This window comes from Kockovaella imperatae (assembly GCF_002102565.1).
Source record: "Kockovaella imperatae strain NRRL Y-17943 chromosome Unknown BD324scaffold_17, whole genome shotgun sequence".
NCBI lineage: Eukaryota > Fungi > Basidiomycota > Tremellomycetes > Tremellales > Cuniculitremaceae > Kockovaella > Kockovaella imperatae.
The window spans coordinates 88,022-111,953 of NW_019028957.1; the positions used below are offsets into that span (position 1 = coordinate 88,022).

Consider the following 23,932-nt stretch of genomic DNA (forward strand, 5'->3'; position numbering starts at 1 on the left):
AGTAGTTTTGTCGACTTCTTGTCCAGCATAGACGGGGTTTTTCCTTGGGAGAGGGGCATAATAAGTCACCAGTGAGAACGTGATCCCGGTGACGGTACTACCGCTAGGCTCTACTTGCAGAAGTGTGGGAGGGTGACAATTCGAGCCACCAGGATCATGTTGACATGCTGCGCGTTGAAAGCTACATTTGAAACCCAGCACCCCCTATCTCACTGCTGCGACCGCCTTGTGGCGTCTTTACGCACATAAAATGCATCGTGCTCGGCTGTACTTCTGAAGATATAATGCTGTGGTGATTCTCTAAGCGGATCTAGCTAAGAGAGGATCGGAGACCCAGTCCATCTACTGCCGACCCTTCTTGAGGGCGGCAGTGACATTGGCAAAGTACTACAGCGGCATTAGCGAGAACACAAACCGGCCAAGTGACCTCGATACTCACTTTGCCCTGGGTCTCGGCAGCGCCGAGGTCGACCGAAGTGGGTTGGAGGTGTCCATCTCCGGAGGCAATGGTTGAAGTTCCGTAAGGGGAACCTCCGTGAACTTCGGAGTGGTTGTGGAGACCAGAGTCCTGGTAACCGGGAGGAACGAAGATCATACCTTGGTGGATGTAGTACGGCATGGTCGTAAGAACGGTTGCCTGGGAAGATGTCAATCCTCGCCTCGTTTGAAGAGCCAAGATATAATGGAAGAAGGTACTCACCTCGGATCCTCCGTGTTGACTTCCGGTAGAGGTGAACTGAGTGACGGGCATGCCGACCAAAGCCCCAGAGGCCCAAAGGCCTCCAGTCTTGTCAAAGAAGGTGGAGACCTGAGCGGGAACTCGTCCGTATCTAGATGCCAGGCGGGAAGTCAGTACGAATTCCCGCGGAAGCCTCAAGTGACTGACCGGGTAGGGGCTCCGATAACGAATCCATCGACGGATTTCAAGTCATCAGGGGTGATAACTGGCCAGTCTGGCTTGGGGCCAGCGTGCATCTTCTCCAAGACCTCGGCGGAGAGAGTCTCCTCGCTGGGAGACCAGGTCAGTCTCAGATCACCATGACCAGGCTCAACCGCGTCGCAGACCACCTATGCGCACCGCCACAGGCGGGTTTCACAACTCACAAGACGAAAGGCTTAACGGTCGCACCGGTAGACTCAATACCCTTGATCAGGGCATCGGCCAACTTCTTGATGTGACCGTAGGTGGTGTAAATAGCAACGGCAATGACGGGCTTGGAGTCGGACCTGGAGCAAAGTGAAAGTCAGCGACACGAGCTTGGTATAGCTAGCACGTCGGCGATGGACGTACATGATGGGCGAGTCAGGATGTGTGGTTGGAATGAGATGTGAATGTGAGGTGATCAGTGTGGGGTGAAGGGGGCGCGCACAGCAACGCAACCCCCCCTCTTTGTGGTGTGCTATAAGTACTCATTTGCCGGTAAAATCGGAACGATCGAAAAAAGTGATGATCAATCCATGTGGCATGCTGAGGTGTGGCACATCCTTCCAACGGATCCAACGGAACATTAATTGGATAAGCATTCTCAGGACTGCGTATGAAGCCAGCGGTAATCTCGACGGAATGAGATGAGGAGGATACAATTGGACTGGAGAACGCTTGAGGTGTTCCAAAGCGTTTGACTGCTCCAGGAGCCTGTCATTTGTCACAGCCCTGGCCTGACAAATTCATCGAAACACTGTTTTGATCCTTGACTCGCTTGGGGAATGGTCTAAGGACTTTTCCCCGCTCTGCAGCTGCCACTTAGACATAGAGACACTTTCAAGAGCAGTCTCCTCCGGCGACTGTAGAAGGGACGATAAGGGAGGGGCCTATGAATACAGTATTGCAGGCCAATTCGGCCCGATGGAACTGAAGCAATAGGACAAATCATAACAGTGCGAATGTAGTAAGGCATAACGAGAGCGTCTCAGCTTGTTGAGACCCTTGACTTCCTCTGCCGCAAAGCGTGAGGCGGTGTTGTCGCACACGGGGCGGCGCGACGATTACTTAAAGGTCCCCGTATTTGTCGGCGCAAAGGAACATGAGATAGTTAGCATTCTCAGTACTAGCCAGGTATGCTAGAGGCAGCTGAGTGACCGCGACGGTCGGCTTCTGTATCATCCATGCACCTCAGTTGGAACACAGAAGCTGATGTTGGGGATGGGTGGCAGTACCGGCCTGTTCGACGATCGCGAATACCAGCTCAATGATCCCATGTGCCTCAGATGTCAGTCGACGAGGGACATGATGAAGCACGGGCATGCAGAGCGACATCTTGGCCATTTCCGCACCTGATGCAGGCGCATTGTACGCAGCTGGTTACCAATTCAGGCGAGATACTTGCCTGCATCTGTACGAAATACGTATCACGTGACCCAGTTCTCGGTTTGCCGAACGTCATTGTTTCGCGGCGACAGCTATGTCAATGTTCCTGCTCTTTGCCTGGCTATCCAGCGACTCCGAGGACCCCGTTCTGTATCGTCGTAGACCAATATCAACAATCGCATATACCGTGAACAAACCAGCGCCCAGTCTGCGTCACGATGAGCTTCTTCGATTCGTCTTCATCCACCCCCTCGTCAAACTCGACCCCCTCGTCCTCCATCCCGGTTCCTGAGTCCGACCTGGCTATCAATCGGCCGCCTCAGAAGCAGCACGAGCGGGTGGTAGGCTTTGTACGGGTGAGGCAGCTCAATGGATGAGAATTCATCCTTTGATCGGTTGCCGACAAGCTGACGACTTTGTAACAGGAAGCACCTGCTGCCAGGTAAGTCAGAAGACCGTAGAACACATCCCTCTTCAAGTCGTCGCCGATCGTTTGCACTGTCGGCTCCATCAGGGAGACTGGATATGACCCTTCCCTCCCGAATGGACCACCTCTACTGAATTTAGCACTGATGCTGTGAGCTAGGTACACTTTCGATTCTCGATTGAACCGAGAGGAGCCATCCTGCGAGCTATGCCGTGTTGAGCCTGAAGGTGGACTGAGCTGCATCAAGGTGAGTGTAATCTGCTATTCAGAGGGCAACTCAACGCCTTCACCTCTACTGCCGACATCTTGAAGTTGATGTCACCTCAACCGCGAGACTTGATCGGCTGACCCTGCCTAGCTCGCCATGCACAGCGCCGCGCTATTCAAGAGCATGCAGTCGATGGGTGAGTAACAGCTCTACAAACGGCCATCGCTTGAGGCTGACAGCGTTTTGCTCCTTTTTCATCTATTGCCATGATGATACTTCTTCTTGTCAACACGTATCCCATACAAATGACTTTGGAACTTCATTTTGTCCTTGTCGCCTCCCCAGGCTTCTATTGCGCCCTTCCTGCTGAGCCTACGAGAACGGACATGGAGTGTAGCTACATACCCAGATAAGTGGATCGAGGCAGAGCGAGACTGCTCAGTGGGGATGAGAGGCGCTGTATATGCACTTCGATCTGAGGCATTCAACGACCATGCAACCTACAGAATAAATTCACTACCACTCTATGCATCAGCGGATGGCGTGCTATCTTGAGAGGGGGTTCTCGCTCTGGCATCTCCTGCCATTGTCATGCCGTAGATTGCCGTCGCTGTACGTCCACCAGCACGAAAGGAGTAGGCGTGACCGTGACTCGGAGAAGGTTTCAAATTTGGTGCCGGAGTTGGATTCACTCCGGATATGATACAATTGTATCTCCTACATATATCTTGCTCCCTCTTACTTCGAACATCTCCGTTGGGCCCATGTTGGCAGTGGAGGTTCGACAGAGATGCCGCCGCCTCCCGTGACGATCTACGTGAGCACAGGAACGCTCTGCATATCGTGTTGAATATCTGATGCCGACTCCCTCGAACAGATTACATCTTTGACATCACATCCAACTGTGCGATCCCATACAGATTTGCTGCATCGGTATGTTGCACGCCCTCCGATTCGAGAGCAATTCTGCTAACATTTCTACAGTGCCCTCAAGGGCAACAAAATCCCCTATGAAGTGAGCAGCTAGCCTTTCAACGCGGTCATGACTCATTCACGACACAACTATTTGTAGGCATTTGACTTGGTCATGGATGAAGCTGCCAAGACGCGATGGCAACGCGCAAAACCCGCTGGCAAGCCAATAGGCCTTCCTGGGTACCTTGTCGGCGGCGAATGGATGGGGGTGAGTCGGTCGAGCCGCAGCACACGCCGGACGGAGTTGTGTCCATGCGATATTTGTAGCCCGAGCGAGGAATCACGCTGATATAGACAATTTAGACCATGGAAGAGTTCGAAGAAGCCGTCGAGTGCGGGAATCTTCGCGAATTTCTCAAGCAGGACAAAGATCTCGCCATAGACGAATCCTCCATGAACAAGAGCGATTCAGTGACTCAGGCTGAACTGGACGAACTCATGAAAGGCATGTCGGACGGAGATCTAGAGGCGCTCGCTGGCGAACTCGATCAAGTGGAGCCACCGCGATCTGTTCAGAATACTGCCTCTGCTGCTCCCTCTACGAAAACCGATATCGGTCCATCTCACCCATCTTCCACTGACAACGCTCCACCTCGCTTAGCCACTGCTGGCCTTCCATCACCTTCCTCTGTGCCGCTTGGGTCTCGAGTCTCATCCCCGGACGATGGATCGACCAGATCCAAGTCTAAAGACCGCAAGAGTAAGGAGGATCTGGCCAGACAAATGGCCGAAGCTGGGACTATGGATAGTATCCTGGCAGCTATGCAAGAAGCCGATGGAAGATAGAATAATGTATTCTTTTGGACTGTCTGTCAAAAGCTCTCAGTGTCGACTGGGCTCTAAATCTCTTGTCTGAACTGTGTCTCTCTCTATGCATGCCCCCGCCATGCTCTGTATCCCGCTGCCTCTTCTTGATCAGCATCACCCGGGCTTAATTCAGGCTGATAGACCCAAAGTGCCACACTTGGAGCTCCACTTCTGTGTTGTGATCTCCCATTTCCGGCTTTTCCTTCTTTCCGCTTCTATGGATCTCCTCCCTGACCCAATAAATCAAGTCTTTGATCAACTCTTGTGTTCGGCATTGTACATAGCATCCAGCTCAACGAGTGAGCTCTGCCCAACATGTCCAATTGGGTTCAGATCCTCAACTCCCTCAACCCGCCTATGGCACCGGTTGCTGGGACCTACGACGGTTTGGAGTACAAATGGAAGATGTTTGTCTTCAGGCCAGCCTTGTTCAAACGAGAAGCCATAGTCGTGTCTGTTCTGGGAGCGTACCTCTTGTGGTTCTACGCTGTCGGCTACTTGTCATACTCGAGAGCAACAAAAACGTGAGTCCATCACTGCCCCTCAAGTTCCTGGACTCCTCCTCCTCCGACCGTAACCCTGACCCAGGCACTCAGGTTCGACCGATTCAAACCGCTCCTCAAGAGCAATTTCTCCAGCTTTTACAAGCTTGTCCATTCCGGTCCAGGCCAACACTTGCAGTATGCTACCGGTCGTCGAAACATCATCTCCCTCCACGGAACCCTCATGCTTTATCCCTTCCACGATCTCTTTGGACTCATCGTCCGACTCGTCAAGATGATTATCGAGCCGACTTTTGATGGAAGCGAATCGCTCTCCTGGAATCTGACCCTCGGTCGTGGAGAGACTGGACTTCAAGGTGACGGACTTGGAGTCTGGGCTGTTGTAGACAAGGGCAGCATTAGACAAATTCGCGCTGATCGATGGGATCTCGTAAGTTGCCCCGATTCTCCCTGTAGCTGATTATATCAGTCCTTCCCTAAACTCCATGAGCACGCTTCGGTTCCCAAGAATTTTCAACTCTTCTCGGAGCATTCTGAAATCTCTGAGATCCTCTTCAAGACGCCCAATGTCGGTCTCGCCGAGCTGCTCGCCAACCCAGCAGCGACCAAGGTCCTCAAGTTCTTCTTGGTGAGTAACATGTCCCTAGGTGTCAAGCATCGCCAGCTGACATCCATATCCGTTCAGATCACCGACCAGCCTGCCAAGCGTCCCACTAAAGCTCTTGCTGCCAAATTTAAGGCACGAGAGATCGTCCTGTCATTCCGAAAACCCTCTTCTGCCGATGACTACGCTGCTGTCAACGCCTGGCTACAAGTCGCTTTCAACGTCGCTGATCTTTTGGGCAAGGGACCTACCCGATCTGATGTGAGCACACTTGTCAGTGTTGAAACCAGCTGATCGCCCGCCAGATCGCCAAAAAGCTCTCATCCACCCGAGGCAACGTTGATGGTGACCTCACCAAGGCCTACAACAAGGAACAGGCGGAGGACAACCCAGAGATGACCGCTGAAGAGAAGAAACTCGCAAAGAAGAAGGCCGCTAGGGAGCAGTTGAGCGAGAAGGAGCTCAAGAAGCTGGAGGAGCTGGAGAAGAAGCGAGAGATGAGGAAAATGGCCAAGAAGCAGGGATACAAAGGCAACTAGGCTGCGCATATACCGCCGCAGGCGGGGGCATGGACCTGGCCTGTTTTAGAGCAATGTTCAATGGCAATGGCCCTCCACCCAAAATCCTGTAAAAAGACCAAATGCATCACATTCTATCTTGATAAATGCGGCATGCTGTAAGGGTAGCTGTCATGACTACTTCGCAATGCGAGCCGTCCGTCCCGGCGTCACCATGGGCGTGAATGGAGCAGAGCATCCGACAGCTTTAATGTTCTGTTGACATTTGCTGGGAAGCTTTTGAGAATGCAGACCAGACTAGACTCATCTTCCGCAAGCTCCAGGACGTTTGTGGGCCGAGTTTATCTGTCGGGCTTGATTATGGGCTGTGCTCTTCGATGCGACTGAATCGATGAACGAGCCGAAAGACCTTTCAAGGCTCTATGGCCGCTATCTCATCGTTCAGTCTTCTCCAAGCACTTTCCACATCATGGGGAATATCCTCATGCGGGATGAATCCAGCTCCTCTAGGACCATAGCCATCGCCATCGTCCCTCAGTCGAGGGATCTCGCCCATGATCAGACTGAAGAATCGAGCATAGTTCCATAGATCATGCCGCTCAATTCCCCCCAGCCTATTCATTTGTATGTCCCACCTTGGCACACCGGTTACCGATGCCGCGATCGTCGGCTCGAAAGTCCAACCACGCAGATCTGGCCTCTGATTTTTGGCTGTCGTAGGATCGATGCCGTAGGCCTTCATGAAGCAGAGCAAAGTCCGTCGGTGCATGGTAGGGTCTTGGATGATGTGAATCCGCTCGGGTGAGATTCCAGCTTCCTGCAAGACTCGCTTCGTCTCCATCGCGTTGGAACCGCAATTCGTACTCCTGTCCTCGATCATCAGTCTGAGCTGATCAGATTCTAGCTTCAAGCGTAAGTCTGGCCAGAACCCCAAGAGCAAAGTCTGGATGACCTCAGCTTCCGATAGACCTTGGATCTTGTCCGCTAAAGTGTGATACACGGGATGACCGGCAACAGCATCATAGAGATATTGCGTCGAGTGACCGCGACCTCCAGATATCACCAGTGTGGTCTTGCCGTGTCTTGTAAGGATACTTTGCGCGACGGCTGCGAACAGAGGCAGCACAGAGCTTCCTAAAAGGACGAAAACCGTGTCAACGGAATCTTCCAGAGGTAGGTCATGACATGGGGAGGAGAGGAACGTCGAGATTGTATTGATATCGCTGACAGCGGACGGTCGACTCAACAAGCTATACAGTTGATCATCACTCAGCCCTGTCTGACGGTTGACCTTTCCCCTCGTCATGCTGGGAGCGAATGCATTCTGGCACCGCTCGGTCGCTCAGTCAAACGAATCCTGCGGCAAGCTCTGGAGTGTGGCGGGCGCACCTTTGTGGCGGGTTAACCACCCAGCATTAGAAGGTGTCCAGGCAGGCTGCTACATCTATCGACTCGGCCGATCTATCGTCACGTAACTCCTACGCTTCTCCAAACCCGTACAACTCTATGTCCCACTGATCGTCCCCCTTCCTTTGCGCAAGTAGGTAGCAGTCTGCCGAAAGCTCGTCATGCGGATTCGTGAATAGTAGGCGCAACGAGATCTTCCTGTAGTCGTCAGAAGGGTCACCGGTGTCTTCATTTCCACACGGGATGTCATCTTCATCTGTGCCCTCCATGCTAAAGCATGTTACTTCAGTATCGCCGATACCTAGCAAATTAGAGACGACGTAATTTTCATCGTATGCCCTGCTTTCAAAACGCTGCGCGAGGACATCCAGCGCCGAACCCGCACTCAAGCTTGCTAGGATACTTTCAGTGAGGGCTTCTGGAATCCTTTGAAAGCCATGGCGTCCTCTGGCAGTATCATTCACGCGACATTGCATGGCTCTGAGCTGGTTTCAACCATTTCCTCTGCGAAAAATGCCCTGAGATCGGTTTTGATGGCCTCATTGCTATTGGAGATCTCCTCAGTACTTGGCACCGACGAGCAGTCCGCCTGGCCGGTGCTATCCTGGGTACTGATCCCTCCAGCTACAGAGGAGGAGGTGAGGGGGGCGGTAGGACATACGACCGAACTGGCGATGGTCGAATCCTTCATGTGCGCCGTGGTGTGCTGTATGAGGCTGAGGCTGACTTCAATGGAGAATTGGTGTTCAAATGTTACGCCGAGAGGATGTTGGGGTGAGACCACAGCTTTGTCCACCACGCATTTATATACTGGAGCTGGACAGAATACTCAGACACGCCAAGAGACGATGCTGCTTTCTCTCATCGGTCGTGAAAGGATATAGCCTCGAAATTGTTTCAAGACCACACATACACAGAACATCTCCTTTCTCGCAAAGGCGTGGCAGCCCCACAGTGACAGGTGAATGGAGCGAAAAACGGAGCCTTGCGAGTCTTGTGCTTCACTGACGTCTCTGTCGCCGTGCTGTGAACGGGGCAAGAACAAATACCTTGAGCTCTGAGATAGCTGAGAGTTGGGTCACTGGCTTCAGAGGCCGCAGGGCCATCTACTCCACGGTTACCCGCTTTCAGGCTCGCGTTGCTGACTACTTGCTCCACTCGTCCCTCCACGTGCCTTATAGGCACACCAGAGACTGCGCAAGACTGAACCTTGACCTTTCCGAGATCGCTCGACCCAGGGCTCCCGCCGCCGAAAGTCAAGCCATCAGGCTCCAGCTGGAAATGCTTCTGAGGTTCGAGCTGTTCTTCTCACACTCACCTGCCGCCGTCGCCACCTTTTACGCAACACTCGCTCGGACCCGTGATACATCACCGTCCTGGATCCCGCCTACACAATCAGCGTTCACAGCGATAGCCTATGTTCTGAAATGCTATGGCTTGAGGAAAAAGGTCGAATAAAGTGGAAAACTCCTCTCAAGCCGTCATCCGTGGCTCAAAAATCAGCAACAGCGTTCAGAGAAAGAACTTCGAGACCAGGGAGGAACATATATGACCATGGGGCTGGGATCATGTTACAGTTACAGGGAAAGAAATGCGGAATCTCGCCAGACCTGCAGTACCTCTATATACCATCCTGGATCGGTCGAAGGTCCATGCTTATGGACATGGTGCTTATTGTTCTCCAGACCTTGCCAAGACCGTCCGCGGCCTGGATAGAGCTCTTATCCGTCCCTCGTAACAGATCGATCCGGCTCGCAGACGGCTGGAACATGGTCGGCGAAGTCAAATCAGTATGTGATGTCGAGACTATGAGAGGAAGTTGGGCCAGCTGGCGACTTGGGATGCCCAAACTGGCCTGATGGTGGTCATGCTCATTATTCACCATGTACTCCCCCGTCAACCTATTTCTGTATCATCTGCCGAACCCTCAATCGGTGTCCAACTCATCCAACCATAGATGGGAGATCGAAAACTCGACAAAGCATGCAGACTTGCCTCTACAAAGCTATAGACTCGCTTGGTGCTCGCCCAATCAAGCAGCCTCTTCAGGTCTCAGCGTCAATCAGGATTCGTGCCACCTTCAGACCTGCCACCAAGACCACCATTACCACTGCTATTCCCTGTCCGGAAAGCTTCCATCGCCTGTGTAAACGAGGTACCACGAGGAAAGTAGACCCATCCCACCCTCTTTCCTTCTTCATCTTGATCACTTCGGTCTTGGTCGAAATCGTCCTTGTGGGGTATCCGAAATTCCCAGCCGGCTCTGTCCTGCATGCCGTTCACTGGCACGGACAAGACGCGCAAAAACTCATTGTAGTCACTCTCAACTCCAAGGCCAAAGCGCAGCAACGATGATCCAGGTGATTCGCGTGGCTGGTCCCAGACCCAGCTCAGCTTGATACTAGGATTGCCAATCAGGGTTCCGCCGTGACTCTGGTATTCCAGGCAGAAGCGGGTTGGGATGTCTCTGGATCTGGTCCAGGATCCCAGACTCCAGATGAGGCTCCGAATCGACTCCGCATCCAGTCCTCCTTCTGCAATCAGAGGCTGCTCAGTAGAGGTTTCAATAGTGTCGGCTGCTGACCGAAGCAGGGACTCAACCCTTGATTTGAGTGTGCTGAATTCTTGGGGAGGTAGTCTGAGAGGTAGGAGAAGTCAGAGTTTCCCAATATGACAGCGAGAACTCTACCTACTGGGGACTGCCATGAAATTGTGACATGTTTGTCATATGGTTGATGCAGCGAACTGAGAAGACGCGCTGATTAATACATACGTTGAGCACCTTGCTGATCGAGAGCCAAACCGGAGTTTGGACTAATGGCTGGTGATGCAAAGGAGGTGTAGACCAGTTAAAAACCGTTCACACTCCTCAAACCCGTTACAGATGACTCCTGTCGTAAGCAGTGTCAGAAGACCGAAGGTCGTCACGGTACGGAGTGTCTCATGCATCCTGTTGACTTGTCCCACGCTCCTCTTGTGCTCAAGATTGTCGCGCAACGTGGGAAGACAATCACATTTGTACGCATCATTTCCTATCGTACATGCTTTTCGAAGGGAAGAGGGAAGCCATCTCTTTTGTTGCCTTTTCGCTCCGTCTCTGAGACAAGAAGCGGGAGTCTTCACGCCTCAGTGGGCGTGTGATAGAGGAGAGATGACCAACCTGACGTCAATGGTGCGCTCGACCTTATCAAAGCATCGTTACGAGCGCAGGTGACTGCATGCTCAGAGTAAGGGCAGTAGAGTTGCATCGCCTATGCACGCGAATGTCGTGCGCATGTGCCACATTCGATGAGCGTACTACTCAAAACTCGCTGTACTGGTTCCGCGAATGTCGCCATCCATCGTCTCGATTTTGGACTCACATTTCACCTTGTCCTTGTCAATCTTGAATCGCCAACCACTGTCTGGCTGATCCTCCATCGTGACTGGTAGATGGAGGACATGCTCAGTGTCGCCTCGGCGACTTGTCACACTCATCGTCAGGGTATATGCATGACATTCGGAGGCTTCGATCTCTTCAGATGGCTGACCGGTGATTTGGATGTCAGATTTTCCGTCCCAAGTACCAGCGTGGTCTGTGCAGTAGTCTGCCAACTGTCTGACGGCAGGATAAGTCATCCATGCGTTGAAACTGAGTTTCAGGCTCGCTATCGAGGCTTGATAATCCTCAGACTCATCATTGATGGCTTGCACGCTGTCTTGCAAAGATTCTGTCCATTCGGTTGCGATATCTTTCAGTCTTCTCCTCACTACTGCCTCCAAAGACCGCCGCTGTGACTTGGCCGTCCTGACAGATGTGATGGTAGGTAGAAATTCGAGGAAAAGCATCTTGAAGTAGGAGCGTCAGTAGGATATGTTGGTGAGATATTAGAACTGCGGCACAACAGCAGTAAGGTGGACTGGCGTCAGCGGAGGAAACGAACGAAAGGAGGCAGCAACTGGACAAGGGCAGTACCCAGTCAGAGGGACTTGGGGAAAACAAAGGATGCCATCATCTCAAAGCGTTTCTCAGCTGTGCTCCACACGCTCCGCCGACGTGGGATGTCAGGTGCATGCGCACGAGGGTGGAGAAGTGGGATGTTTCTAATAGGCAGGGGGAAGAAGGGGATGGTGAAATGCAAGGGACGACTTGGTGGTGAAGGACCCATTCAACCCAAAACACATTCGAACAGCAGATTATTCTCCAGACCTGCAGCCTCTTTGGGACCTCCCTTCCATCGGAATGTCGATCCTGTATGTCGCTCCCTGGAGGAGTGTATATACAGGATGTCGTAAGTACTGGGAACGGTTGCCAACGCTGCCAACCATAAACCTGACGGTGCATCCGAGATGACATGGTGTGGCGATTCGACAGTATTCCGCCACATTGTGGTGCTCCAGCCACTGGGCTCGAAGGGGACACCGAAGCCTGAAATGATAGGTTTACATACTCTGCGCTCTCATTCGCTCCACGGCGCAGTGGATCAAGGCTATCGGACCCGACTATCTACGATACCCAACCGCTTCGATCGATGTTCTGGCTCACGCTCCGGCAGAGCTACTAACTTTGCTAGTGATCCATCCCACTTTCCTACCGTCGACCTTGAATTGCCATCCTCCTTGCCAGTCATTCGTGGCTAAGATTGGCATGTTGAAGAGCGTCCGACCTTCAGTATTGTCAGCATCGTCGGTGTTCTTCCAGACTTCCAGTGACACCAGTCGAGACTCGGATCCATGAAAATCCTCGCTAGGCGTGACACGGATTTGAAAATCGCAGCTGTCATCAAGAGGTCCGGTGTATTGATCATAGTAGAATGTCACTGCCCTTGCGGCTGGGTAAGTCATCCATGCCTTGAAGCTGTCGCAGAGATTTTGAGCCGAAGCTTTATGTCCATCGGATTGTTCAGCACATGTTTCAAGTCTCTGGCACAAGCTCTCAAAGACACCCGTCGAGAGGTCCGTGAGCTGCTTCCGCGCCTCTGCTTCGACCAAGTTGATGTTCTCTCTTTGGGACATGACTATTCTGCGAAGATTTCTCGGATCTTAGAATGGTAGGGATGTGCTGTTGGGGAAGCTAATGAAGCAGCGGCCAATATATTGCCCAAACGGTGCGACTCGCAGGGAAGACCACAGAAGTCATTAGTGACAAAGGACTGGACAAAATAAGTGTCTCGGAGAGACACCTCGCCCAGAAGAAACATTGATCCGATAATGCTTGTCAAAGGAAGGGGGCGTCTCACAAAGATCTTCGCGCAAACCCATATAGTCATGTCCGTACGCCAGGTTGAATGCACTTCTGCATTTGGGCCAACAGGCGCTCGCACGTTACGCTGAGTTCTCCAGCATCGACCTGATTAGTGAGTGAGTCGCAACGGAGTCTGTATGATTTTGCATGCGGAAGTGAACCGTTTACAAAACGGACATTTCTCCAAACGACTCCTGCGTCGTGCATCAGGACAAGGCGCACGCGCTGATCTCTTTGAAATCACTCACCCTGTATCCTGGCACGCCCCACTTGCCCTTCTTGACCATGTTGTCAACGGTCTTTTGGACTTCTGGTCTAGCATGAGCAACATCGTGAATCTGAATACGATCAGTAAATCTCAATCTTGCAACATGCCGAGTCGCCTCACGGTGAGTTCGTCGAATGATCTAGCGTCCTTAATGTTAGACAATGTCTCGTTCAAGCCCTTCTCTTCGGTCTGGATCTTGGCCAAAGTCTGCTTAGCGGCGTCGACCTGAAAGGAAGTGTCAATTGAAAGGACATAATTGTACAAAGATCAAGATGTGAGTCTTCACTCACTGCCTTGGTCTCGAATTGGTTAACGAGTTGATCCCACTTGGCGACGTCGTAAGTCACAGGCTTGAAGTCGTTCAAGACCTTTTCCAACTGCCCGACAACCTGTTGATCCCTCAAAACATTCTTGTAGTGAGAAATATCGATCTCTGGAATGGTGGATTTCAAAGCGGCATTTCTGTTGGCTGCAGAGGTGTTTCGAGCTCTAAAAGCTTGCAAGGAGGCGACTGTCTCCCTGCCGAGTCCGAGACGACCGTAGATTGTAGCCCAGTCCTAACAACGTAGGTGAGCATTTAGCAGATGTACATGTAGCTTTGAGGGTAATTGGTAAAAGTGACTCACTACGGCAGCGGCAGCGTTACGGGCGGCCATGATGGAGGAGACTTAGCAGAGAAGTCAGCAGTGGCTCCAGAGGAGGCGGCGGCACCGGTGAATAGCACCTACAGGAAAGAAGGAATGGATGGGTTCGAAGTATCCTCTCCTAAAGCGTCGTCCCTGCTTGCAACCCCCCCCCCCCCATTGCACCAGAGGATGCAGGGGGGGAGCGGAGTCATCGATAACTCCGAGAATTTCCGAGTGTGGCGGCTGAGGTACTCGAGGCAAAAAATCACTCACCTCGTCTGTGGTTGTCTGTCTATACGTTTTATATTTTGAATTGCAGTCCTGATCTCCCTGTCGGTCCCCTGTCGTGATTTCAACGTCTATAACAGTCAGTATCTTGCGGCGTCAATCAGGAATCTAAGGGACATCTGAAACGATCGAATTCGGGGACTGCCAGTTTACACACTTAATCCCCCATCATGGCTGAGCAACGTGAACAAGAGCCACAAATAGTAGACGATGATGCCAATGTCGACGAAGTGAGTGGTAGCTTCGGTGCCTATAGGTCTTTTGAAGTGTGTGTGCTGATGCTCGTGATAACTAGGAGCTCCGCCAGATGCAAGCTCGTTTAGCAGAAATGGAGGAAGCTAAAGACAAGGTTGGTCTTCGAATCCGTCTTGACGGTGCACGACTTGTGTTGATCTGGGCTCTTGCTTGCAGATGGCGGCGGGTAAGACTGGAGCAGAAGCCAATGGTTCGAAAGATGCTTCTGGATTAGGGGAAGAAGGAGCGGGTGACGAAGCTATGGAGGAGGAGGAGACTTCGACGGTCGACGCGAGGAGCGTGTACATTGGAAATGTGAGTTTGAGTGGACGGGCGCTGCTGCCTTTGGCGCTGTAGTCGTCATCATGATGATGATCGTCTGACCTTGTTTGTGATAGGTCGACTACGGAGCTACGCCTGAAGAAATACAAGCTCATTTTCAAGCTTGTGGAACCATCAATCGGGTCACTATTCTCTGCGATAAATTTACTGGACATCCAAAAGGGTGAGCTTGTTCATAATCCTCTCTCTTTCTCTTGAGACTAGCTCACGCGACTCACACACAGTTACGCCTATGTCGAATTTGCAGAACCGTCTTTTGTCCAGAATGCGCTGGTCTTGGATCAAAGCATGTTCAGAGGGAGATTATTATCTGTGAGTACAACACGCCCCCCTCATTCTTAGCCCGTCCAGTAACTGATCCCCCATGAAGGTCAAAGAGAAACGGACAAACGTCCCCGGCATGAACATGACAAACTCCCGCGGACGTGGTCGTGGTCGTGGTAGAGGAGGAAGGGGGTATCATCCGTATCGGTCGAGAGGTCGGGGTCGGGGTAGAGGATGGTAGAAGAGGGGTCAAAAAGAGAGAGAGAGAGAGACCTCTGCGACATCGCGCAGAGACGCCATTGTACTCTATTGTAACGACTAGAAATGACCTTCTATCAATCCTATGCATGCGAGCAAGGACGAATGTACATTCTGCGCAGTAGACAGTGACCACCATGCCATACTACTCCCATTCACTTTTACTCTGCCTACGCTGCGGTAACGGCCGCCCTGGCTTCTTGATACCTCATATTGACCTCTTGCCAAGTCTCGCCGACACCATTTCTCCAAGCATCGAATTGTTCCGCCAGGAGATCCAGCTGTCCTCCTTCGAGGACTCGAGGTTGTACCCAAGTAATATCGGCGGTTGATGAAACTTGATCAAGAGAGCCGCGAATGAGATGGAGACTAGCACAAGTGTCAGCCGTCAAAGCCATGATCATGTAGCATCGCCATGACGACCCACCTGAACGCCTTCATGATCAGATGCTCCACCTCGTTGACCGGCAAACGTGTAGCCTCAGCGATGGATTGAAACGTCATCAACTTGCTTGAACCATCTTTCGGTCTCGCAAACGCAGCTTGGATGAGCGCCATCAGACAGATCTTCTGGCGTAAAAAGTTGAGGGATGACTCGAGGATGGGTTCTGAGCTAAAGTGATTGGCGAGACTTTCAAATTTACCAATCTCGCCATTGTTGAATGCGCTGATGAGGTCCTTGATCCATTCGTTAGGTGTCCCGGCGAGTGACTGGAGAATGGGGTGTTGGAGCTGGACAGGGGATGCAATTAGAGAGAGAGTCATCGACTCAAAACGACGAGGAGTACTCACGAGCTCTCCAAAATTGTAGATCGTGTCTCCTAACAATGCTGCAATGCACAAATCGTGCGCTCTCGCTCTCCGATCCTCCTCCGTCAATTCTGTCTCTGTGTCCACGCAAGCCAAGTACAACAGCGCATTCTTGTAGTACGGCCCGTAATCCGCTTTCACTTTGAAATAGTCACCAGCGACTCCATAGTATCCGGCATACACGACAGGCTCAACAGTGTCTTGCTCCGATAACAAAGTCTCGACTTCATCCAGGGATTTCTTGCATGCTGGCAAGTCACCAAGGAGGAGTTGAGCATAAGCGATGGAAGAAAGGGACAGAGCGTATGCTTCGGGGATAGGACGAGGTGGGACGGGTGTACCTGGTGAATCGGCCGTAGCTGGTACGGGATAAGGTGTAGTGAGGCGAGAATGGAGGGATTCAAGGAATTTAAGGGTGAGTTCGGGTTCTGTGCGTAGTCAGCAAGAGTGAATCTAGAGTTGCGTAAGATTGCGCGCGCTCACCTGTGTACTCCCTTCCGACCCGTCTGGCGATCTCTACCAATCTCAAAGCGTTGATCTTGGATTCGATGGTGGTAATAAACCTACATCGTGTCAGCTGAGACTCGACTGAAGCAGCTCCCTCAACCCACTTGTCGAACAGGTCGATCTGATACGGCCCAGTCTCGGGCAAGAATACAAATTGTGTCAAGACGACGGTGAGATTGTGCCATAGCCTTCGGAAAGATTCAGCAATGGCCACAGATGCCCTCACGTTCCCCGCTCACTTCTTCTCATACGACGTCCTGATCTTTGTCCACCAGGATTTCAGTTGAGCTGGAGAAGCTGCCTCTTGCTGCTCCAGGTAAAGCAGTGGGTTCGTCGATGACGATGCTTTCGGACCATCAACGTCCATGGTGATCGATGCGAACGTCTGTGAGCCAACTGTCCAGTTCAAAGGGTTTTTAGAGCCGTTAGCCTGTACAAGCGGTAGTGAACGATGAACGGATGAATGAATCAATGATCGAGACCTGTCTGCCATACGCGCGCTGGCGCAGGCGAGTTGATAATGTAGTCCGTGAAATTACCACGTCACACGGAATTTGCCTTAGATGGCCCAATTGTACATCGAAATGCTGCACCTTCAGTTCAATTTCAACGTGAACCCCTCTGGCATCCAGTCTCGAGCATACCAATTAATCTGAACGCAATGCCACTCAATCCATCACGTCTGTTGGCAATCAGGTCGACAACTTTCTCCTCCACACGATCTGTATTCTCTTCATCTGTTCGGTTATTCTCAAGCTCCCTCCCTTCCCCCGCTATCCCTGCTGCATCTTCCTCGTCTGCTTCCTCTTCCTCCTCATCTTCCGACCCATGGCAAAGCCGCGCAGCTCTTCCCAAGAAGAAGAACGATCGACGCAAAGGTGACAAGTTTCCCGAACGAAAGACCTTTCAATACAATTATTACACCCATTTGACCGATACGACAGCTCTTACTCTCCTCTTCGAATATGACAATTGCTCATCCAAGGTGTTTGACTCGATCAAATCTGCCATCGGAAAGATCCCAGCGCCCAAAACTCCTTTCGAACCGGTGGTGAAGTCTGCCTCAGCCTCATCGCCTTCACTTTCCTCTTCATCTTCCGACGCATCTGCGGAGGCAGGCCAAAAGAAGAAGAGGAAACGAAAATCAAAAGCGGCCAAAGCGGCCGATATGGAGAGCGGGGCAGAGGACGCGACGAAGAAAGCTAGCACGACGCCAAACGTCGATCTTCGAGCCAAATTCTTCATGGTCCGATCAGGTGTCCTCGGCGCCATTCACCGTGCCAGACCTAGAGAAGCATCTCTCGCTCCTTGGTGTCAAGGCCAACGGGCATTCCTCGTCTGTCCGACCATCTCGCCTGCGTATCTTGGAAAAGTCCTCGGAGCAGTCAATAAAGTCATGAGGGATGTGTCTAAACAAGCAGAGTCATCCGCCACGAAGAAAGTACCTGCCCTCAACCTTTTAGTCGGATTGGCGGATGGAAATCGAGTCTTGCCAGCGGCACAAATTCAAGCTTTGACCAAGGTCCCGGAATTGGACACGTTGAGAGCTCAAGTGGTGGGCATGCTAGAAGGCCAAGGAAGGAGCTTGGTTGGCGTATTGAGTCAGGCTGGAGGCGGGGCTTTGTTCAGGACGTTGCAAGGGTTGGAGGCGGGTATGAAGGAGGGTGCAGGCGGCGCGGAAGCCAAGCCGTAGGATGCCATCATCGGAAACATTCCATGAGTAGCCCAGCCTGCACGCTTCTTCGTGCTCTAAAGGGCTCACGTGGTTCTGTATCGCATACACCTGCATTGCATTACATATTCTACCCAAAGAATGGCGCCCGGCGACGCATCACTAAAAATCATGCAAAAGACTATACACTGGCAGCCGGAATCGAAGATGATAGATCTGAGAGATCCACTTGGGGGTCTGAGTCGAGAGTCGTCAGAAACTGTCCCACTTATAGCGTTTATATTGACACTTACGGACGACGTAATGAACCTTGTCTGATTCAGATGATTCGAGAGATTCTTCTCCTGGTAGATCCTGCACATCCCCACGAATTTCCAACAGGTAGTTATCCTAGTGACATTGGTCAGTGAGCTTTTACCGACTCTGGTATCGCTTTGACTCACCTTGGCGAGCTTGTTCAATGCCTTGCCGATCAATTCCCTTTCATACTCCAAATCCTCCTCCGTCTCAAACTCTTGCTCCTTCTGCTCCAAGTACCACTGAACGAGTTCTTCTCTATCGACACCTTGGCCCGTCTCTCTCTCAATATCGGAGAGGTGAAGGACGCAAAGGTTCATAATCTCCATATAGCGATTGTCTGGAACCCATCAGCTGTGTCTCCTTCTCATGTCGGAGAGGATGGCTCACAAGTGATCCTCATTTTACGCTTGGAGGCGGGAGGCGGAGTAGGCGTCCCGTTGGCTCCAGACGTACTCGTTCGTGTTTGAGCAGCAGCATAGCTTGATTCAGCGGCTTCTGCAGCCGCAATATCCGCCGCGTCCATCGCATCGTCTTCTTCCTGCGTACGGCCATGACCATTGGCCAAGTCGGCGACCTCGTCGTCTTCGTCAAAGTTAATATCGTCTTGTTCGACGTGTATGATGGATTGACGTAAGAGGGAGTGAGCCTCGCGAACAATCGCAGGCGTAATCTGGGCATTATATTCAGCATCGCCCGAGGAGCAAATCCCTCCCGGCTCACCTTGTCGGCACAGTTTGCGCGGGCAATCGCTTCGGACAATCGAATCATGGACTCGAGTTGACGAACCGTGATCCTGAAGTTGCTTCGACTTCCACCACCCTCATCCTGTCGCAGCGATCGATACTTCTCAACGAGGACCGCAGATGCTTCCGGAGTGAGCTGAGCACCGACATAAGCATCGCCGATAATCTGCCTGCCTGCTCACCTTTGGACTAAAGGTCCTAGCATATCGAATATACCTCTGCAATGCCTCCGTACTGAATTCTGGAGCGATAGCAGCGTCCCTGAATCGATGAACATTGACGATATGCTGAGCGATATGTAAATCGACGTTCTCGTTACATTCGTCCAAGACCACAAAGAAGAGATCGAATCGAGACATGATCGGAGCGCTCATGGCGACATTGGCTCTCAAGCTCATTTTTCGATTATATCTCCCTCCGATAGGGTTCGCAGCAGCCAGGATGGATGTTCGAGCGTTCAGAGTCGCTTGAATCCCTGCTTTGGCAATGGAAATGGTCTGCTGTTCCATCGCTTCGTGAATCGCTACTTGGTCTGCCACGTCCATCTTGTCGAATTCGTCAATCGCACAGATCCCATTATCGGCCAACATGAGTGCTCCAGCTTCAATGGTGAATTCGCCAGACTCTTCGTCCTTGACCACAGCAGCTGTGAGACCAGCTGCGGACGAGGCCTTGCCGGAGGTGTAGACTGCTCGGGGCAGGAATCCACACACATATCTAAAAAAAGGGGTCAGATTTACACGTCAAGCAGTCCAGTCATTACCACGCACTTGAGGAATTGTGATTTGGAAGTACTCGGGTCTCCGACAATACAAACGTTGATATCCCCTCGCAAATGGATACCCTCTTGAGTCTGCTTGTGCACTCCACCCATGAGCTGCAGCAGAATACCCTTCTTGACAATCTCGTGGCCGTAGACTGTAGGCGCTATACTGGATACTAGCCGTTGATAGATGTTGTCGGAATTAACCATGTTTTTCAACTCGTCAACCTCTTGCTGAGTGAGAGAATTCAGGAATGTCTCCTGCTCTTCCTCGCCATCATCAAGGTCGCCTCGAACATCGGTGCCAGACTGATTTGTTTTAAGCCAAGCGCACAGACTCCGGATAGCTCACCCTCGCATCTGCCCCTTGGACCATACAAGCCAAGAACGCGGTCTTGTACTGCAAATCTCTGACTCCAAGACTCTTCAATCCCGTGACTCCCTGTGAAGCCACTCCTCCGTCACCTCGACCCCCACGATTCTCTCTCATCATCTCAGTGTTGACCCCTGGTACTCCGAGCTGAGAGACATCCGGAACGACGATGAATGAACCGGTAAACGTGCACTTGTCTCCAGCTTTGGCGCGTTCTACAACCTCTGCTCGAAGGATGACATCCAAACTGTATATCAGGGTCAATAAGAGTGCTGAATGTGCAGCTAGTATCACTCACGATCTAGGCATAGAACCAGTCGGGATCTCATTGGCATTCTCTTGAATCCTGACCTTTTGCCAATCTGAGAACTTGCTCTGCTCAATATTAAGCTGCCATTGGGTCCGGTTGTTACACGTAGTATTCTGACACAAGATCGGTTCAGTATACTTGAACTGTTGCTCCACATCCCGGACAGCGGCTCCGCAGGCCTCGCAAGTGAACGTCCCGCTGATCAATTCTGGCCTGACTTCAGATGTTCGAGTGACTGTGCCGGTGATAGAGACGAGTTGACCTATCCTATCCATTCGAAGATCTCGAATACCAGAAGTCAGAGGGAGGTTGTAGAACGCGATGGAGAATTCTCGAGTCGTCAGAGATGATGATGAAGCGGAGGGGGTTGTGGAGACTGTGGTAGAGGTGTAAAGATAGGTAGGCTCGTACTTTCGGATGAGAAGTTGCAGCGCGCGACGAAGATACGGCAGGAATCTGAGCAGAGGTAAGCCGCTTGCACCATTGAGGGTTCTTAAGCTCACCGATAGTATTGCGATTGAATGGCACGCGCGAGGACTTCTTCACGCTCAAGCAGATGACCAAAGTCGACGTACAGAGTCGTCAACTCGTAATCTTTCATTGCTCGAATCTGTTCAACGTAAAACTTGGTCTCTTCAGGTTGAGCACCATCGTTCTGACCAGGTGTATCGGGCAGGGCGATCTGCTCGGTGAAGCTGGGTTCAAGGATGAGCCGACCCGAATGACACAATGATAGCTGACTCCTGCCACTCACTTCTCCAGGAACATTGCGAAACTCTCCATGACCTTGTCCCCTGTCACATCCTTGACTCGAGGAATATCATTCGAGTCTTCGAATCTAGCCCTTCTGCCCATCCGTCTGTTACCAGCTCCAGTGATGTCTTCGCCCACTTCAGCTCCAGCTCCAGCACCACCACCACTACCAGCACCAGCACCGTTGACGCCTGGCAAACTTCCACCGAGACCATGAACATTGTCAAATGCCAGCGGGTCGATCATAGGTCGAGATTGAGGTAAAGAGGAAGATGCTGGTCCAGGTGCACTGGAAGGTGGTATTGAGCCCGGATATGGGGATGACATGGTGATGGAGTATCGACACTCGTCAGTGAATGGTCAATGTCAAGAAAGACTCGTGAATTAGAGAGAGTGCTCAGAGAGGGAGAGAAATCTAATGTTCAGAAGGCGCGACGCGACGACGCGTTCAAACGCTGAGGATAAGATTTTTGGTTCCGTCTTTGGCCACAGCCACAGAGGTCATTTCCCGCCACAAACACAAAACGCCGAAGTCAACGAAATTGCCGAAAAATCCCCCCTCTCTGTCTGCCGGGCTCGACTGAACTGCTCAACCACCGAAGAGAGTCCTGCGAGCTTTTTTCTCCTTCTTTCTTTCGACCATACATCCAAGTGAGTATCAGTGTGTCCCTGCTATCATCCTCATCCAATCACACAGCTGCGTGCTGCTGTTGCTGCTGCGTGCTGCTGCTATTACTCCCCAGTCTTCTGTCTCGCTGGTGAGAAACACTGCTGACGTTTTGGTCTTCTTCGACTTTACCCACTTTCTTCGCTCGTCCGACCCGTTTCAATTTCGCCCCATCTTTCTGTCGCCTCCTTTCCAACGTTGACCTCACCTCATCTCCAACAGAATGGCCGTCGGTAAGAACAAGAGGCTTTCAAAAGGAAAGAAGGGAATTAAGAAGAAGGTTGTCGACCCATTCACCAGGAAAGGTGAGTTTGATCCGGTCTCTCTCTTTTGGAATTTCGAAGGATTTCGAGGGGCATCTTTCGATGGGAGAAAGGATCATCTGGACGAACACCATGGCGACGATTTGTCGCATCTCACGATTTGTCGCATCTCCTTGACTTGCGCGCAATGTGCAGTCTCGCTGACTACCTGCAGAATGGTACGACATCAAAGCACCTGGGTTCTTTGAGAACCGAAGTGCGGGCAAGACCCTTGTCAACCGAACTCAGGGAATGAGTGAGTGCATGGAGATTCTATCGAAGGCTTGGTCCTCTAACACACCTCCGCAGAGAACTCTGCCGACTCTCTCCGTGGCCGAGTCCTCGAACTGTCTCTCGCCGACCTCAACAACGACCAGGAGCAGTCTTTCCGAAAGATCAAGCTGAAGGTTGAAGAGGTTTCTGTGAGCTGAATTCTTTTTCGTCTGGATCATCAAGCTGACACATTGCTCAGGGCAAGAGCTGCCTGACTTCATTCTACGGTATGGACTTCACCACGGACAAGGTCCGCTCGATCGTCCGAAAGTGGCAAACCCTCATCGAGGCATCTGTCGATGTCCGAACCACTGATGGATACGTTCTCCGACTGTTCTCTATTGGATTCACCAAACGTCAGGCCAACCAGGTCAAGAAGACTACCTACGCCAAGTCTTCTCAGGTCAGGGAGATCCGGGCAAAGATGGTTGAGATCATGAGACGCGAGGCTGAGGGAAGTGACTTGAAGGAGTTGGTCAAGAAGTTTGTGCCAGAGTCTATCGGTCGAGAGATTGAAAAGGCTTGCAAGGTGCGTCGCACAAACGTCCCGCTTGGATCGAATACGATCGCTGACACTACTTATAGGGTATCTACCCCTTGCACAACGTTTACATCCGCAAAGCCAAGATTCTCAAGGCTCCCAAACTCGACATGTCCAAGCTGCTCGAGACCCACGGCGAGGCTATGGATGCCAACACTGGAAGCAAAGTCGTCAAGGGAGGAGACTTTGTTGAGCCCGAGGTCCTCACTTCGGTCTAGATAAAAGTGTTTTCTCCAATGGCGTCCGTTTGCTAGGCATATAGGGAACGAGCTGCTGGCATGTATAGCTTATGACCGATGATTGTGTGGGTTCCAATTGAGGCGTGTCTTCTCTCGTGTGTCGTGTCCCGTGTCCCAGTACAATCGCATATGAATCTGCTCGGGCAGATTTGCAGCAGCGGCACATAGAGTGCGGAAGAGTGTGTATAAAAAGATTGAAAATGAGGGGTCTCTCTGTACGTCTCTCCAGCCTTAGCCTACAGGACAAGGTTTTTTGAGTTTGGCAGCGGCGGGAGCAGCAGCAGCGAAGCAGATACAGCACCAAAGTGCCTGCAGGAGCAGCAACAGGCAGCGAGAGAAGGGAGAGATCAGCATATATCGATGCGGAGAATGTCCCAGATCTAGCAATGTTCATCATTAGCCATTGAGCAGCTGCTTT

At 51.7% G+C, this 23,932-nt stretch overlaps 13 protein-coding genes across 13 annotated transcripts; 6 read left to right on the top strand and 7 right to left on the bottom strand.

Annotated features, from left to right (window-relative positions):
- Nucleotides 1–240: 240 nt before the first annotated feature.
- BD324DRAFT_638462 (putative cytoplasm protein) lies at nt 241–1,419 on the bottom strand. The gene is made up of 6 exons (XM_022017116.1): nt 1,292–1,419; nt 1,105–1,227; nt 887–1,009; nt 701–830; nt 440–637; nt 241–387 (listed from the first exon to the last, which is right to left on the bottom strand). Coding segments are annotated over exons 1-6 (621 nt in total). The 5' UTR covers nt 1,294–1,419; the 3' UTR covers nt 241–342.
- Nucleotides 1,420–2,332: 913 nt separating this feature from the next.
- Nucleotides 2,333–3,656, top strand: BD324DRAFT_638468 (hypothetical protein). The gene is made up of 5 exons (XM_022017117.1): nt 2,333–2,664; nt 2,734–2,750; nt 2,895–2,982; nt 3,094–3,139; nt 3,289–3,656. Exons 1-5 carry the CDS (start codon nt 2,527–2,529, stop codon nt 3,354–3,356), a joined length of 357 nt encoding a protein of 118 aa, XP_021868057.1. The 5' UTR covers nt 2,333–2,526; the 3' UTR covers nt 3,357–3,656.
- Nucleotides 3,657–4,819, top strand: BD324DRAFT_638473 (hypothetical protein). The gene is made up of 5 exons (XM_022017118.1): nt 3,657–3,760; nt 3,821–3,876; nt 3,928–3,958; nt 4,016–4,126; nt 4,222–4,819. Exons 1-5 carry the CDS (start codon nt 3,734–3,736, stop codon nt 4,702–4,704), a joined length of 708 nt encoding a protein of 235 aa, XP_021868058.1. The 5' UTR covers nt 3,657–3,733; the 3' UTR covers nt 4,705–4,819.
- Nucleotides 4,801–6,483, top strand: BD324DRAFT_638477 (hypothetical protein). Its single transcript, XM_022017119.1, has 5 exons — nt 4,801–5,249; nt 5,322–5,658; nt 5,698–5,856; nt 5,914–6,093; nt 6,138–6,483. Exons 1-5 carry the CDS (start codon nt 5,041–5,043, stop codon nt 6,369–6,371), a joined length of 1,119 nt encoding a protein of 372 aa, XP_021868059.1. The 5' UTR covers nt 4,801–5,040; the 3' UTR covers nt 6,372–6,483.
- Nucleotides 6,484–7,727, bottom strand: BD324DRAFT_638479 (hypothetical protein). Its single transcript, XM_022017120.1, has one exon. It carries the CDS (start codon nt 7,654–7,656, stop codon nt 6,763–6,765), a length of 894 nt encoding a protein of 297 aa, XP_021868060.1. The 5' UTR covers nt 7,657–7,727; the 3' UTR covers nt 6,484–6,762.
- Nucleotides 7,728–9,815: 2,088 nt separating this feature from the next.
- On the bottom strand, nt 9,816–11,585 carry BD324DRAFT_653814 (hypothetical protein; the record flags this gene model as incomplete). Its single annotated transcript, XM_022018712.1, has 3 exons — nt 9,816–10,395; nt 10,451–10,502; nt 11,120–11,585. The coding sequence occupies 3 exons, from the start codon at nt 11,583–11,585 to the stop codon at nt 9,816–9,818; spliced, it is 1,098 nt and encodes a 365-aa protein (XP_021868061.1).
- Nucleotides 11,586–12,278: 693 nt separating this feature from the next.
- Nucleotides 12,279–12,752, bottom strand: BD324DRAFT_653815 (hypothetical protein; the record flags this gene model as incomplete). The annotated part of the gene is made up of 1 exon (XM_022018713.1): nt 12,279–12,752. The coding sequence occupies one exon, from the start codon at nt 12,750–12,752 to the stop codon at nt 12,279–12,281; it is 474 nt and encodes a 157-aa protein (XP_021868062.1).
- A 355-nt stretch (nt 12,753–13,107) lies between these two features.
- Nucleotides 13,108–14,066, bottom strand: BD324DRAFT_605578 (hypothetical protein). Its single transcript, XM_022014002.1, has 6 exons — nt 13,978–14,066; nt 13,876–13,916; nt 13,540–13,806; nt 13,370–13,474; nt 13,230–13,319; nt 13,108–13,175 (listed from the first exon to the last, which is right to left on the bottom strand). Exons 2-6 carry the CDS (start codon nt 13,903–13,905, stop codon nt 13,146–13,148), a joined length of 522 nt encoding a protein of 173 aa, XP_021868063.1. The 5' UTR covers nt 13,906–13,916; nt 13,978–14,066; the 3' UTR covers nt 13,108–13,145.
- Nucleotides 14,067–14,574: 508 nt separating this feature from the next.
- Nucleotides 14,575–15,244, top strand: BD324DRAFT_584536 (hypothetical protein; the record flags this gene model as incomplete). The annotated part of the gene is made up of 4 exons (XM_022013688.1): nt 14,575–14,712; nt 14,796–14,902; nt 14,964–15,051; nt 15,110–15,244. 4 exons carry the CDS (start codon nt 14,575–14,577, stop codon nt 15,242–15,244), a joined length of 468 nt encoding a protein of 155 aa, XP_021868064.1.
- A 125-nt stretch (nt 15,245–15,369) lies between these two features.
- BD324DRAFT_638484 (putative proteasome regulatory particle subunit) lies at nt 15,370–17,040 on the bottom strand. Its single transcript, XM_022017121.1, has 6 exons — nt 16,818–17,040; nt 16,683–16,766; nt 16,555–16,634; nt 16,054–16,499; nt 15,689–15,993; nt 15,370–15,630 (listed from the first exon to the last, which is right to left on the bottom strand). Exons 1-6 carry the CDS (start codon nt 16,943–16,945, stop codon nt 15,432–15,434), a joined length of 1,242 nt encoding a protein of 413 aa, XP_021868065.1. The 5' UTR covers nt 16,946–17,040; the 3' UTR covers nt 15,370–15,431.
- Nucleotides 17,041–17,464: 424 nt separating this feature from the next.
- Nucleotides 17,465–18,256, top strand: BD324DRAFT_565085 (hypothetical protein; the record flags this gene model as incomplete). Its single annotated transcript, XM_022013034.1, has 2 exons — nt 17,465–17,626; nt 17,765–18,256. Coding segments are annotated over 2 exons (654 nt in total), but the record flags the coding sequence as incomplete, so codon positions are not given.
- A 175-nt stretch (nt 18,257–18,431) lies between these two features.
- On the bottom strand, nt 18,432–21,819 carry BD324DRAFT_610426 (MCM2/3/5 family-domain-containing protein; the record flags this gene model as incomplete). Its single annotated transcript, XM_022014198.1, has 11 exons — nt 18,432–18,487; nt 18,544–18,640; nt 18,694–18,887; nt 18,938–19,220; nt 19,271–19,429; nt 19,476–20,010; nt 20,064–20,365; nt 20,409–20,676; nt 20,728–21,195; nt 21,243–21,434; nt 21,494–21,819. The coding sequence occupies 11 exons, from the start codon at nt 21,817–21,819 to the stop codon at nt 18,432–18,434; spliced, it is 2,880 nt and encodes a 959-aa protein (XP_021868067.1).
- A 318-nt stretch (nt 21,820–22,137) lies between these two features.
- Nucleotides 22,138–23,575, top strand: BD324DRAFT_638490 (40s ribosomal protein s3ae-a (s1-a)). Its single transcript, XM_022017122.1, has 5 exons — nt 22,138–22,464; nt 22,637–22,717; nt 22,771–22,883; nt 22,934–23,263; nt 23,320–23,575. The coding sequence occupies exons 1-5, from the start codon at nt 22,383–22,385 to the stop codon at nt 23,491–23,493; spliced, it is 780 nt and encodes a 259-aa protein (XP_021868068.1). The 5' UTR covers nt 22,138–22,382; the 3' UTR covers nt 23,494–23,575.
- The last annotated feature ends 357 nt before the right edge of the window (nt 23,576–23,932 follow it).